This window comes from Asterias rubens, chromosome 20 (genome assembly GCF_902459465.1).
Source record: "Asterias rubens chromosome 20, eAstRub1.3, whole genome shotgun sequence".
Lineage (NCBI taxonomy): Eukaryota > Metazoa > Echinodermata > Asteroidea > Forcipulatida > Asteriidae > Asterias > Asterias rubens.
The window spans coordinates 11937111-11951720 of NC_047081.1; the positions used below are offsets into that span (position 1 = coordinate 11937111).

Sequence of the window (14610 nt, forward strand, 5' to 3'; positions counted from 1 at the left end):
TAAATGCACAAGCCTAGCCTATTAGCCTTGTGAATTTATCAAATTTTGCTCATAAATGCATAAGGCTATACCCCTGTGAATTTATCAAATTTTGCTCATAAATGCATAAGGCTATATAGCCTTGTGAATTTATCAAATTTTGCTCATAAATGCATAAGGCTATTATAAGCCTTGTGAATTTATCAAATTTTGCTCATAAATGCATAAGGCTTTAGCCTTGTGAATTTATCAAATTTTGCTCATAAATGCATAATTATAGCCTTTTGAATTCATCAAATTTTGCTCATAAATGAATAAGGCTATATATATATAGCCTTATGAATTTATCAATTTTGTTCATAAAAGCATATCAAATTTTGCTCATAAATGCACAAGGCTAGGCTATAGCCTTGTGAATTCATCAAGTTTTGCTCATAAATGTACAAGGCTATACCCTGAATAAAACAATGAATAAAACTTACTTGAGACAAGTAGTTACCCGCACCTGTTCATAATATTAATTGCACCTGAGACAATATTCCTCATTTCTCAAGTCAACCCATGCACACACACAAAGTAGGTACATCTTCAATCATTTGAAGGCTGAACTTCAGAAAAAGAAGTAGTTTAAAGTATGTATTTCTTGCCACAGCATTTATTAAAAATATTTAAAGGGTCTGTGTACTTTTTGTAGGACAAAAAACTCAGTGTCTACACATTTACACTAAACTAACACAGTTTGAAGATAAAGCTTTCCTGAAAATATTACTTGCTGAGGTGCTGTAGTTTTTGAGAAATGAGTAAAACAATGTCATGAAAATAGTTTCTGTGTAAGCGAGACGAAAATTATTTTAGCATTTTTGGATTGTTTTTGTGCTTCTACGTGCTTCAAGGTCTTTGTTCTTGTCCTTTACTGAATGTTCCCTGTCGTGCTTTTCAGCATGTAATATACAAATATATCATGGTTTGAGGGTGACTAGTCGATATTAGCTCCCCGAGGTATTGAAAGTTGACAAACTAGTTCCCGATACCGAGGGGAGCTCATTGACTAGTCACACGAAATAAACCATGTTATATTTGTTTTACTATACTTCATACATATTCAGTTACTGGAACATGAGTTTTGAGCACGAGAAAATGATTACTGTGAAACAAAATGCACATGATGAGTTTGTTCATGTGTTGGATGTCGCTTAGAGAGCGCTGTCCGTGCGTGTATACAAAACGGTGCCATGATCAATAGCGCCCGGGGATGACGTCGCGCAATGGTAGTGCGCATGACAAGTAGAATAGCTCCCGGGGAACTATTACTTGTCATGCGCATTTACCACTTGCGTGAACACTCACGTGCGCACTTGGTAGTTAACAAAATTAACACCTGGCACGTGATGATGAATGGACCATTGAGAACTCGACTCTCTCTCATGAATATGTATGAGGTATAGTAACAACAGATACACAACCAAAGGTTGTATAGCGCTGATGTCATTTTGAGAGCTGAAAATTATAAAAAAAAATTTACATAAAACTTGAAGACTTACACTAAAAGGGGGTCACCTAGTCTTTCTGAATATTGGCAGACACATATTGTAGAAGGAGTTTTCCAGGAATGAGTCTAGAGGTTTCCACAACAGATAAGAAGAGCTTTGGAGAATTTCAAATGTAGGTATCCCATAGAAATGTGGATCCTGGGTTAACGACAAAAAATATAAATACATGAACAAAAAATATATCAGGAAAAATTACCAGAGAAGGTGCAAAACAAAATGGCTTAATAGAAATGGCAATAAGACCCCAATACAAATGGAACAATGTAGTAAACATAAGGACAGGAAAATGGCACTGCTTAAGAATTCGGAATCAATTAGCTTAATAACTGTCTGGTGGATGGCAAGGCAAGACAAGACACTACACTTATCTGACCCGCCAAAAGTTGTTGAGAAGGCTATTCGAGGAGATAAACTGGCTGTAAGGTTAATTCTTCCTGTGAATGCGATCCGAATTTGACGTCACAAATTCGCAACAAATTAGTCGCAACAGTGGAACTGTGTTCAACTCCTCCGAAATCGCTGCGAAAACAGCCATGTGACGTCAAAATTAACTTCGCAGGAAGTATAACCTTGGCTTTACACTGAGTCATTGATGTCACAAAGATCCCTCACAAACTTACCAAGACTAATAAATAGCTGTTCTTCTTGCCAACGTAGACGCCTACTATCCCTTTGGATGAAGCATCACTGTCACCACCTGGGAGGGAAAACAACAACAAAATAAATAAAAAAACATATGGAGATTTGTTGGGACATTTATTGGATCCTGGGCATAATTTCATGGCTCTGCTTACCACCTAGTTATGTGCTTGTGATCAACATTCTTCCTTCACAGGTCAAGCGCCATATTTCTGCGCTAGCTTTGTAAGCAAAGAATGCCTAGTAACACGGAGTTCAAACACTCACAAAAAAAAAATCCTGCTAACCTGGAGGTGTCGTGGCCGAGCAGTTAAGTGCACCGCCATCGAACTGAAGCTCTAAACTGTTCAAGGGAGTGTGGGTTCGGGAGTCGTGACACTCGTGTCCTTAACTAAACACTAACCACTGCTTCATCCCTTGGACATTGGATGGGACGTAAAGCTGTAGGTCAAAACAACTATCAACGCACATAAAAGACCCCCGTACACACTTATCGCAAAGAGAAGAGGTTCACCCTGGTGTGTCTGGCAATGAGACTATCTCCAAATATGAAAGCTGCACTGGAAAAGGAAGAAGAAGAAGCAGAGCCAGGAAATGGCCCAACGTTAAATGAGCTAATAGAGAAAACAAAATCAGCTACCCTACCCATCATGATTGGGGAACCAAAAGCCTGAAAATGCTGAAGTAATTCTGGAATCTTCTGTAGTAATGCTGTGCCGCTATTTACATGGAGAATTTTGCACTGAACCTACAAGAAGACAACAATTATTATCAGAAAATAATATCATCATGATAAATATTTTTAAATCATGTGGTTGTCCACATATATGGTCAGTTCGGCGCTGTGTGGTCATAATAAAATATAGAATTTATTGATAAACATTTTTGTTTTAATTACATGTTCTCCTCAAACAAGGCTCAAAGCAACTCATGGTAAAGGGCGAGTTTAAAGTGTAAAACCTGGGAAATTAATTGTAAATTTGTGATAATTTTTTTAATTTATTTTGTCGGTTGAACAAAGAATTGACTAAAGTGGGATTGGAACCAATGACCTCCGGTTTAACGTGCCGCCGCTCTACCAACTGAGCTATCCAGACCTATGTTGGCAGTCTCCCTATTTTGTCAATATCTTTGTTCGGGGGTTAATACTTTGCTGATTTTTATGGGGGGGGGGGCGGGAATCAGATTAAACATGTTTAATGTAAAACAATTCAATTGAATGGCTTCCAAAAAGAATTGAACGAAAACAGCGATTTTCAAAGCAAACTCTCATCAAACAAAACCAAGACTCACATTATAGAAATGATCCAGGCAAATACAGACTTCAAAGGAACCTATCCATTCCTTTGAACCAATCAGAGACGGAGCCTTGTCGCCCATGGCAACCAAGGCTTCTTGTATTTCTTTGAGAGTTGGATCTGTCTCTCTTGTTGCTTGGCCGTGGGAAGACTTTTGGGATCGAACCCAGGAGGAGAGGGTCTGCAAAGTACGATAACCACAACCCCAGCCCTAATTGAAACAAAGAAAACAAAAATTACAAAAATAAATGACAGTTTATAAAGCGTTCATCCATGAAACGTGCTTCTGGGTGCTGAACAATTTAAAAAAACACAAATAATAACCCATACAGTTTTAAAATCTTAGAAAAATAAATTTAAAAGGTAAATTTTTATAGACAGTTACACTCGAATTATTACATCAGTAAAACAGTTAGACTGGCTATCTATGGAGACAGAGCTTTCTCGTCTATGGAATTCACTACCGCTTGACCTCAAAAATCAGAACAATCCTTCAATCTTCAAACGACAGCTTCAAACTTACCTAGCTTCAAGCGGGCATTTTAAATCTTGTTCTTTTGACTAACTTTGACACTTAATTAAAAAAAAACTGGCAAAAATAAATACTAGGTGGTATAAAAAACATGATTTAATAGGTTTTGTCTTAAGGCAAGCCTTGATCATAAACTTATTTGATTATTTGAGTAGATGTCTGATGACACACACCAGTCTGCGACCATCAGGAGGATGAAGAGTTACAATTATCGCTACTACCATATCATCTCCTGACTGTCGCCCTCTCCAAACTTTCCAGCAACTTACCCTGTCATCAACTCCATCACAACCGTAGTGATAATACTGATATTCTCCTGTTACCATGGCAACCTGACCCTCTCCATCTTCTGGTAACGGAAGGCCAGTGTGGATGTTGATCAACTTTGCCATCAATGTTTTGGGGACTCACTGAAAGAAATCAAAACAAAATATTGTTAGCAGTAACAAAAGCTGTTTTAAATTCGTGATTTATACGTGGCGACACTGTAAGGGGGTGACTTTGTAAGGGGTAACTTTGTAAAGGGGGTGACTTTGTAAGGGGTGACATTGTAAGGGGATGACTTTTAGTAAGGGGTGACTTTGTCAGGGGGTGACTTTGTCAGGGGTGACTTTGTCAGGGGTGACTTTGTCAGGAGTGACTTTGTCAATGTCAGGGGTGACTTTGTCAGGGGTGACTTTGTATTTTTTTTCAGAATGAAAGAACACGTCAGGCAGCAATTTTGTTCTGCACTATGAATTTGCCCGCTGTCGTAGTGCTTTTCAATGGGAAAGTTGTTCCATCTAAATCGGTTTAAAAAAAAGAGTTAATGTTTGTATCACAATCACAGTCACAGTCACACAATGACAATCACACCCGTTTACTTCCTACTGTATGGCGACGTTGCATTATTCGATAATGTACAATGTATGTGCGATGTTTCTCATATATATGCGATAATTGTCACATATGTGCGATATTCATTTGATGTATGCAATAAATGTAATATATATGCAATAAATTGTAATATATGTGCGATAATTTGCAATTTATATGCGGTAATTTTTAATATATATGTTTGATAATTTTGTAGTATACATTATATGCGATCGTTTGTATACGATGTTTTGTGACGATATACATATGCGATAATTTAATATATATGTGCGATGTTCGTTCTTATATATGTGCGAAAACGGAATTGTGGGCTATGGTATGGCTTCCTGTACACTTGATCCCCGTATCTGTAATGTTTTAGATCGGGCCAGACTATATTGTGGACGGTATAGTATGGTTCCTGGTTCAATGAGATTGGCGTAGGGTTTAACTGATGGTCAGAGTTCGAGACTCGAGCAGCGTATATCCGAAATAGCCAGCCGCGTATTCGGATAATAGAACACATACAGTACAGGGAGGTGACAAAATGTTTCATTTTGCTCAAATCTGAAGGTGAAGAAATTCTGCAATAATAGCATAATTTAGAATTGTTAATTGATAATATGTCAATTTCATAGCTTTACATGATTGAAAAATAATTTATAAAAAGTGAAAAACATTAACAAAACGTAAAAAAATGCCCCGCAAACAAAAAGGCAAAAATCTTTTCTTTTTTTTTTGTTGCATTTTTTAATATGTCAACAAATTATCACTGTTTAAATACAAAACCATAACTTGAAAAGAATTTATACCCTTCGTTAAAACAAAACATTTAATTTGTAATCCAGAACTTTCAAGACTAATATAGTGGGCGTAACAAATTTTGGAGCTGGCTAAACTTGGTTCACTAATTAGTGGTTAACTAACCACAGTTATTCTGACGCCATTGTCAATGTACATTCCGCCCAATTACATAGGCGGTGGACTTAAACAAAATTTGAAAAGAATTTGTACCCTTCGTTAAGACAAAAAGTTGATTTCTAATTCCAGAATCTTGAAGGAAGATAGACTGGACGTATCAAATTTTGAGCTGGCTAAATTGGTCAACTATTATTGATTCTGCAATAAAAAGAAAATGTTTGTCTTAACGAAGGGTGTCACCAACTTTTGCTCGCAGCTGACATAACTATAAATGTGGTGACTAAGATTCCAAAAATATGAAAAATGATTTTGCAAACAAGACACAGTTGAACTTTTACAGGACAACAACTTTTAAATTTTATTGACAACGATTAAAGATAATCAATCATGAGTGTTTCAGATATAGCTCGGTAATTTACTAACTTTAACTGTTCTACAATTTAAACACTGGCTTGCATGAAATACTATTTGTCCATACACTTTATTACTTTTTGGTATCGTTTTGACTTCAATCCAAACCTCAAGTCAGCTGTTAAAATTACGTTGAATTAATATTCAAATTAATTTTTCCTTCGCTTTCAACGTTTAACACAAAGTTAAATGCGCAATTCAATGTAGATACAATTATATCAATGTTCCGCCAGTTATATTACCTTTCCTCTATATCCTGGAGGTTTCTCATTGAAAAATCTTGCTTCGGGTTGTCTCGCGGACTGTTACCGGTCTCTGCGGCAATCTATTAGATGGCCATAGAGACCGGGTAAAAAGCATATGAAACAATAACCAAAACTTTGCCAATATACATGTACATATAATCTTAACTTCTGCCACAAAATATTACGTTGAATCAGTTTGCTTAAACCATCAACCTCAGATTCAATTATAAATACAGAGTTAAAAAAAACGAAGCACTGAGCAAATTGTAAATTCCACATTTCTACTTTGTGGTTAAGAGAAAACAATCTCTTTCTTGAACATGTAGGCTCTTATCATGTTAAGACAGTGAACTTACGGCCATTAGCTGGAGTCGAACTCTGGAGGCCAAGCGTTGCAAACGGAGGTGTCTTCAAAAGACCGTTGGATATTAATTGCAGGCGGAATTTTTGGCACTGTAATTTGCAACCTAGAAAATCTTGGGATAACATTTCACCCAAAGATAGCCTACTGCTACTGGTCTGTCTGATATTTTCAATCATGTAAAGCTATGAAATTGACACATTATCAATTAACAATTTCTAAGTTATGCTAATACATGTATTTCAGAATTCATTCGAATAAAACAGATCTTTACGAGCAAAACGCAACTTTTGTCACCACCCTGTACTGTATGTGTTCTATTTTCCAATAATACGCGGCTGGCTATTTTGGAAATACGCGGCTCGAGTCTCGTACCCTGACCATCATTTAAACCCATAAACCCTACGCCCATCTCATTGAACCATAGGAACCATACTATACCGTCCACAGTATAGTCTGGCCCGATCCAAAACATTACAGATACGGGGATCAAGTGTACAGGAAGCCATACCATAGCCCACAATTCCGTTTTCGCACATACATAAGAACGAACATCGCACATGTATATTAAATTATCGCATATGTATATCGTCATTATCGTCACAAAACCTCGCATACAAATGATGATGATCGCATATAATATACTACAAATTTATCAAACATATATTAACAATTATCGCATATATATATTGCAAATTATCGCACAAATATTACAATTTATTGCATATATATTACATTTATTGCATACATCAAATGAATATCGCACATGTGACAATTATCGCATATATCAATTTATAGATAGATGAGAAACATCGCATACATTGTACATTATCGAATATTGCAACGTTTGACACGCCATACTACTGTGCCTGTCGACCCTTGTGCATAAACTACAGTAGAGTCATTTAACATGTTTGAACAACTCATACTATATTAAGAAATACTTGCCTGGCCAGCCCCACGAGACTCTCTCCTTCCAGTAATACTGAAAATAATAGTTGAGAGTGCATGCAGATCTCAGTTTTGAGTTTTGTTGTGAGTTGGGACGCCACCAAGCGACGGCCCGTCGCGACGTTATGCGAAATGATTAATTATTTATTGATTATGACATTTTTTTTGCAGGCATGCAGAGTGGAGTAAAACTCACAGATCAATTATTATTACAGTCTGAGCCTCTCTGTGCATGCTAAACCACGTAGGCCCTATATTTAATTTTGAAAAGAGTATACAAGACATTTAGAGAAATTAGAGAGTTTACATGTATCCAGATCTCAAGACACGCATGGATAAAACCCGCCCCCCCAAAAAAAAAAAAAAAATAAAATAAAATAAAATAAAAAATAATAAAAAATAATAATAATAATAACTCCGGGGTCCACAATGATCCGGATCAAGATCCAACTGATGCAGCTTCACTTTTAGCTTAACATTTCTAACAGGTACACTTATTATTTATATTCCTTATAAAGTTCAAAACATTACTACATAATCACAAAGCTATAATACGCAAAAACAATCTTCGGTTGTACTGTTTTTAGGTCTTCCATGCGCATGACTCTGACGTCATTTTCACTTGTAAACAATATATTATGCGACCCTTCTTTGATCGCAACCAGACACTTTTGTAAAGCAGTGTATGGTAAGCCTACGTCCTTCGAAAATGTTTCGAATTATCGAATGACGGTACTATTTCTTAAAGTCAGTAAACGTGAATATACATTGTTACATCAAGTTTCCTAACACACTATAGCCCAGTAAACACAACAATAAAACATATTTTATGCAACTGTTGTCGAATGCCGACTTAGGTCTTGATCCACATGACTCTGACGTCATCTTCATCCCTGATATTACAAAGAAAAAAAAATCAACATCAATAGTAGAATAAATCAAAATTAAACATAAAAGAGGAAATCAATACCCCGTCTTGATAATCCAAAATAACTTCAGCTGTTATCTTTGCTAGACATTCAACGACACCTCCAAAGTTTTAAGGATTTAAAACCAGGTTTTCGGAGTGTATGAAATTCTCTTTTTAGTAGTTTTCTTCTGCTCAACGATCGTCTTCATATTCTCTTAACTGAACGGGTTCTTCAGAACGAACACTGCGACAACTCAAATTAAAAGAGACTTTTCACATCCCAATGCAAACCTCACTACCACTCTATAGACGCAATTAACTGTCCTTTCTGTATTGTACCTGATTATCACTGTCGTATGCTTTTCAATGTTGAAATTCTGTTCTTAAATCGATCCAAAAAAATTCAGGAAATGTTTTGCGGTGGCAATTTTAGAGGCCTACCAGAAAAACAAAATTGCATTCCATACTTACCAGAGCGATTTGAGAGCGTTCTCAGTGTCACAAGTCGAGTCGATATTTACAAACTCCCCCTTGTTTTTGCGCGCTCCGCCAATGCGGATGGATGTGTTGTTACCAACATGAATGTACTGGCCACAGCCATCATTCATACTCGACCAATCACCGAAGGTAGAGAACACTCCGGTGATATGCACCAACTTCTCTGTGAAGATAAAGACACATGGCAACTTAACTAATTCCATCACCCAAGCCAACCCCATTGACACCACAAATCCATTTCTGCCTTCAAAATCCAAGTAAAGCAAGTGCTACAGCCTCCCCCTCACCCTCCCCCTCACCAATCTTGCCACTCTTGTCCGTCCCCGTGTTTGGGTCTTGGATGTACGTTCTGTCAGATTTTGTGTTAAGGTTACCCTCTTGCCTTGTGAATGTTTGTATGTTTTGTTTATTTCCTAAAATTTATTGTAACGTTTTACTGTTTTATAATGATTATTAACAATTGTAACCATCCTGTTATTGGCGCTTGCGCCATTTGGATGCTTAAAAAATAAACGGCGGCAGAGAGGCGGGTGGTGTATATTAATACCTTTCCCTTCAGCCCCAAAGACCTTGTCAATTTATTTCAATTTTCAATCATAATGATGTTTTTAGTCTAAAAAAGCACATTCATACTTTGGTAGGTAGCTGACCAATTGTCGCCCGTAGGTGTTTTACAATTGGCCAGGTTGGCGATGACGTCACCGGGCTCGTCCTTGTCAACCGACCAGGAACATCCATTGAGAATCCATGAGTTGTTTGTGCTCAATGTAGTGACGTCATCACTAACTGCGAAGGATACTTCTCTGTTGTTGTCCAACCCCAGGCAACTGACCAGCTCACGAGACCAGTCGACGGCTGGGTACTTGACGCATTCTCCTCCACTTTTGTAGTAAAACCTTTACAGGGGGAATCATTGTGTAAAATAATATCAAAATACTGAGTGATATCTCACTAACGCGACCACCTTTTGAAATGCAATAGTGAAAGAACGAACTGGATCGACACGCAGATGCCCATGCAAAATGCAAAATGTGAAGTCACATGATTAAATTGGTTTTAAACAAAATTAATGGTTTAACCTTTTGCAGTTTTCTTGGCACAGACTACCAATTTTGGGAAGTTTATAGCATGCGTTTTATAAACTTGGTTTTACTGAAGTATGACTATAAGATATTGATGTTTTCACCTCATCCATCCACCGCCGTTGGATTCTTGGTCACAATCTGAAAGAAAAATGAAACACAACGGTGTTGTTCCTAGGTATATGTTTGATTCAACGATGTTGGGTGTGGGGTGAGGGGGTGGGGGCAGAATCAAGTAATGTAGGTGGAGTCGTAGCCCTATATAGGACTCTTCCTCTGTAGTACAATACCAAAGTGTAAGGTCGCCAGGGTGGGGTCATTACTAAATAGGTTCGTTTCATGATGACGGACATAATTAGTTTTCACTCATCCTCATGGCCGCGATCAACACGTTGAAGACATTAAAACAAATTGTTTTGGAAACTTTTGTCAATGAATTTTTTTTAATTAGTAGAACAAAAGCAACATATGATTATTGATTTAATTTAATATGAACTATTCGATGATGTACTTACACACAGTTATCGGACTAAGCGAGTTGCCTAGACAACGTGGAGATACCAAGTAGTTACCGTTACCATGTGAATGCCCAGCTTCAATGTATTCACGACAAGATGATATGGCTGTGATAAAAAAAAATTAAAAAAATAGATTATACTCCAGCGAAACTGTAGGGCCATTTTGTCTTATCTTCCGTTATTGAATTGGTCCTTTGAAGCTAAATCTGTCATTCATTTTTGGCGATGAGAGAATCGGAACATTGAGATGGTGACATCATTAGTTCTCTGTCAGATGCGCATATTGACAAGATAAAGCATCACAACAAAGTGAACAAAAAAAACAAGTCTGTAAATTCTTAAACATACCTAAACAGGATGGTGCATTGAGCGGATGCCATTTTGTAGAGTAGAAGTAGTTGCATATGTTTTGCCATATTACCCATCTCTCCGTAGAGCAATATAATTGGCATTTCCTCGTTGTTGAGTTGCCCCCAGTTGATAGAATGAAGCCAGTATCACAGCTGAGCTGACAGGTTGAACCAATCAGAGCACCCCCGGTGCAAGTACCATTTTCCTTTCTAATGTGGTCATCTGACGGAACTGGTGAATATTTACATTTTATTTCTGTAGCAAATGGAAAAACAAAGTTTCCAGTAGTGGGCATAATATTAATATTAATGTATTGAGGTATCGGTTTTAATTTTTACTTCGAATCAAGAGAATCATTTTGATTCAAACTGCGTTGACGCTTCATTATGTTTAGTTTCATGTTGCATGGCCAAGAGTTACAAAAGTCGTTTCTGATCAGCAAACAGCAAAGTTCAAAAGATGACAAACTAATGGTGCCACCATTATTATTAATAATCCACAAAGTTGTGTAGGCTACAAAATTCATGTTTTTTTTTTAAATATATATATTTTTTTAATGAAAGTCGCCACACACAAGGCCTGAAGGCCACTTCAAGGTGCGGGCTACAATTTTTTTTTCCAGAGGCCGTTACTCCTAGGGCTGACAGGGTTACCCCCTTTACAGTCCATACGGATGTAGGCTTGGGTATCATCAATCCGAAGCATGAAACGATACACTCACCTTTAGTACATTCAGAGCCACTTACGTCACAACTCCCATCCACCGGGCATGTAATATTGGCTGAACCAATTAAAGTATAGCTTCCTTGACATGTGACTTCACATTCACATGTATCAATGGGTGAGGATTGGTTGGTCCCAGTGATTCGTTGGTATCCACACTTAATGTACCCATTATCAGGAGCTGTTGGTTGGCAATTCACAACTGCAGCAAGAGAAATATCACCAAGAGAAATCTACTAGAATGTGTATAATTTCTTTCAAAGCAATTATCTTCCCTGGGACCCGGTGCCTCGTCCAATTAAAGGCATTGCGATGGTTGACGTATGCAGTGGACCCATTTTGTTTAAAATATAGTCTATTATTAAAATAGTATAATCTTTGTCTGATCATGTCCACAATATTGGTTTATTGCCCACAAAAAGCCCCAATGCACCCCCTATGTTACCGGAAGTACATGCTTCATCAAAAAAAAAAAAAAAAAACTTACCCTTGCAGTTGAGAGTGTTCCCTGACCACACCCCGATACTATGTCCATTGCTTTGACATGATGCTGATGACGTTGCTTGTATGTAACCATAGTCACATGACAGTTGACAAATAGTGCCATACGTCACAATGACGTCATTCGTGCAATCACTGGTAACACCGGCCGAGCTGTAAATGTCCTTAGTTGAGCAGGTGACGTCTGTGATTAAAATGGCAAATTTCAAGCTCAGGGAAAAATCATGAGCTGGTTTTTAGTTTAAAAAATGTATGTGTGTCACATACAAAACTGCACAGTTGATTACCTTTTTATCTAAATGAGGAAATCCTTATTGAGCTCTGTATAGCAACGGCGCAGACGTGACGTTGTTGTATCCCTTCGGGGTGATCCCATTGATTTGCTTGTATTTTGTTTTTAATTGTCATAACCATATCCATTTTATCTTTTCCCACTTCCTACCTGTTCTTCTCAGAACATTTTTAACATTTTCTCTTTTTCTATAAATGGATATGTATTTGTTTGTACTTGTTTTATGCCTCTGAAGAAGATCCGGATTGGATCGAAAGCTAAGGCCATCTACCCTATTCATTATATTATGAAAGGTGAATATAGTGAGGCCACAAGAAAAGAAAACAACAATGGACCATAAACTTCAGTGAGCATCATTTCCTCCGATAGCTTAAACAAAGAAGACCTATGTGTGTGTGGGCGACCGAGTGAGCGAGTGAGTAATTTTCGGGTCAAGTTGACCCGAAAGCTGGCTGAAACTGTGACTTTTCCTCTGATTCTTTGTCAGTTTGAACCATTTCTTGTGTAATTTTCCAGCAAGTTTCCGGGTTAACTTGACTCAGTAAATCCGGATACAGTCGACCCGGGAGTTTTTTAGTGGGTACATACCTGGACACTTGAGCCATTTTTGAATCTCTTCTGAGTTGTTGCTAATGATAAAGGTATCATAGTAGGTCACGTTGAAGGGTCGGCTAGGTGTCTGGGTGTTCTTGCCACCCAGTTCGATCTGGGTACATTGGCAGGGGTCAGGCGCCGGAACCACCCAGCGGTATCTACCAGAAGATGGGTCCTTCTCTTGTATAATGTAGCATGAAAATGCTTCAAGAAACAAACAAATACACGGTGTTTGCTATAATGACGTAGCTTATTGTGATTGTTCACAAATCTTTTGGAAATAATATTAAAGAATTTATATAACAAGTCCATCATAAAAATGAAAACAAATATTGCTTATTAAAGTAACGAATCTTGCTTTTGAAGTATTGCGTAAAAAATTAATAACAACAAATTTACAACAATATCAAAATCTTTTTAAAGATCTTGAATATAAAACCGTAGAGAGAAATGACGCTGATTTACCTTGGTTGTGTGCGAGAAAGACAAACAAAAAGCAAAAGACAAACGACGCCATGGTTCTGTGCTCATCAACAGGTGTGACGGTGAGCGCCAACGTCAAAAGTGAATTCTGAAGCTATAGCTATGATGATCGTCATGTAAGTACGAGCATGAAGGAAGAGATGGCATTATTGATCGAACCATTTATTAGCCGTGAACGCGTGACTGGATACCTGTCAGTAATTTAATACACACTCATTATGTGTATATGGGTAAAACCGAAAATTAATATTCTTTATCCCGATGCAAATTTAACATCTATTCAACACTCATTATGGGTGTGTTGCGGTTTCCGTGAGTTTCTTTATTGTTTTCGTCCTGGCATTATTTTTTTACAAACAAATCTGTTTTATACAATGAGTATACCCCCAACCCAAAACAGCAACAACAATTACAACACCACCACCAACAAAAGCAACAGCAACAACAACAACAGCAACAGTAGCGTGACAACAGCAGCAACAGTGCAGCAGCAACGACAGTGACAAAGACGGCGACAGCGACATGTCAGTGACAAAAGCACCAAACAACTCGTGTTCTGTTTACGATCTGGGTCATGGTTTTTTACCATCGCATGGCTGTGTGATTTAATAATGAGACTCATAAACAGCAAGGTCTAGTTGGCAAAGCTGTACAACTATTGTCACATTGAAGATAATTTTCACTGTGGCAACTCAGTCAATTAGACCAAGGTGGCCAACGGACCGATTGTTAACCATTTTCTTATAACTAGTCTTCTCTGTATTGTGCAGTGAAAACGGGTGATTAACAGCGCTGCAACTGTTTCCCGTTCGCTGTGCATCCATCTTGGATTTTTCCCATTGATATTAATGTAACCAAACCGAGGCTGTGAGAAAAAAAATAGTCTGGTTCCTATTGGCAAAATGATGATTAGCAT

At 37.7% G+C, this 14610-nt stretch overlaps 2 protein-coding genes across 3 annotated transcripts; both read right to left on the minus strand.

Annotated features, from left to right (window-relative positions):
* Positions 1-1019: 1019 nt before the first annotated feature.
* LOC117304091 (ufm1-specific protease 1-like) lies at positions 1020-8001 on the minus strand. Of its 2 annotated transcripts, none has more exons than XM_033788595.1 (6): positions 7740-8001; positions 4268-4408; positions 3462-3677; positions 2814-2916; positions 2150-2226; positions 1020-1667 (listed from the first exon to the last, which is right to left on the minus strand). In XM_033788595.1, the coding sequence occupies exons 2-6, from the start codon at positions 4388-4390 to the stop codon at positions 1533-1535; spliced, it is 654 nt and encodes a 217-aa protein (XP_033644486.1). In that variant the 5' UTR covers positions 4391-4408; positions 7740-8001; the 3' UTR covers positions 1020-1532. The 2 variants fall into 2 exon arrangements, with proteins under 2 accessions (XP_033644486.1, XP_033644484.1); XM_033788593.1 differs by lacking the exon at positions 7740-8001 and adding an exon at positions 6428-7732.
* Positions 8002-8135: 134 nt separating this feature from the next.
* LOC117304090 (E-selectin-like) lies at positions 8136-13755 on the minus strand. Its single transcript, XM_033788592.1, has 10 exons — positions 13677-13755; positions 13206-13415; positions 12312-12509; positions 11823-12026; positions 11099-11356; positions 10748-10855; positions 10337-10373; positions 9784-10046; positions 9124-9313; positions 8136-8635 (listed from the first exon to the last, which is right to left on the minus strand). The coding sequence occupies exons 1-10, from the start codon at positions 13726-13728 to the stop codon at positions 8596-8598; spliced, it is 1560 nt and encodes a 519-aa protein (XP_033644483.1). The 5' UTR covers positions 13729-13755; the 3' UTR covers positions 8136-8595.
* Positions 13756-14610: the final 855 nt, after the last annotated feature.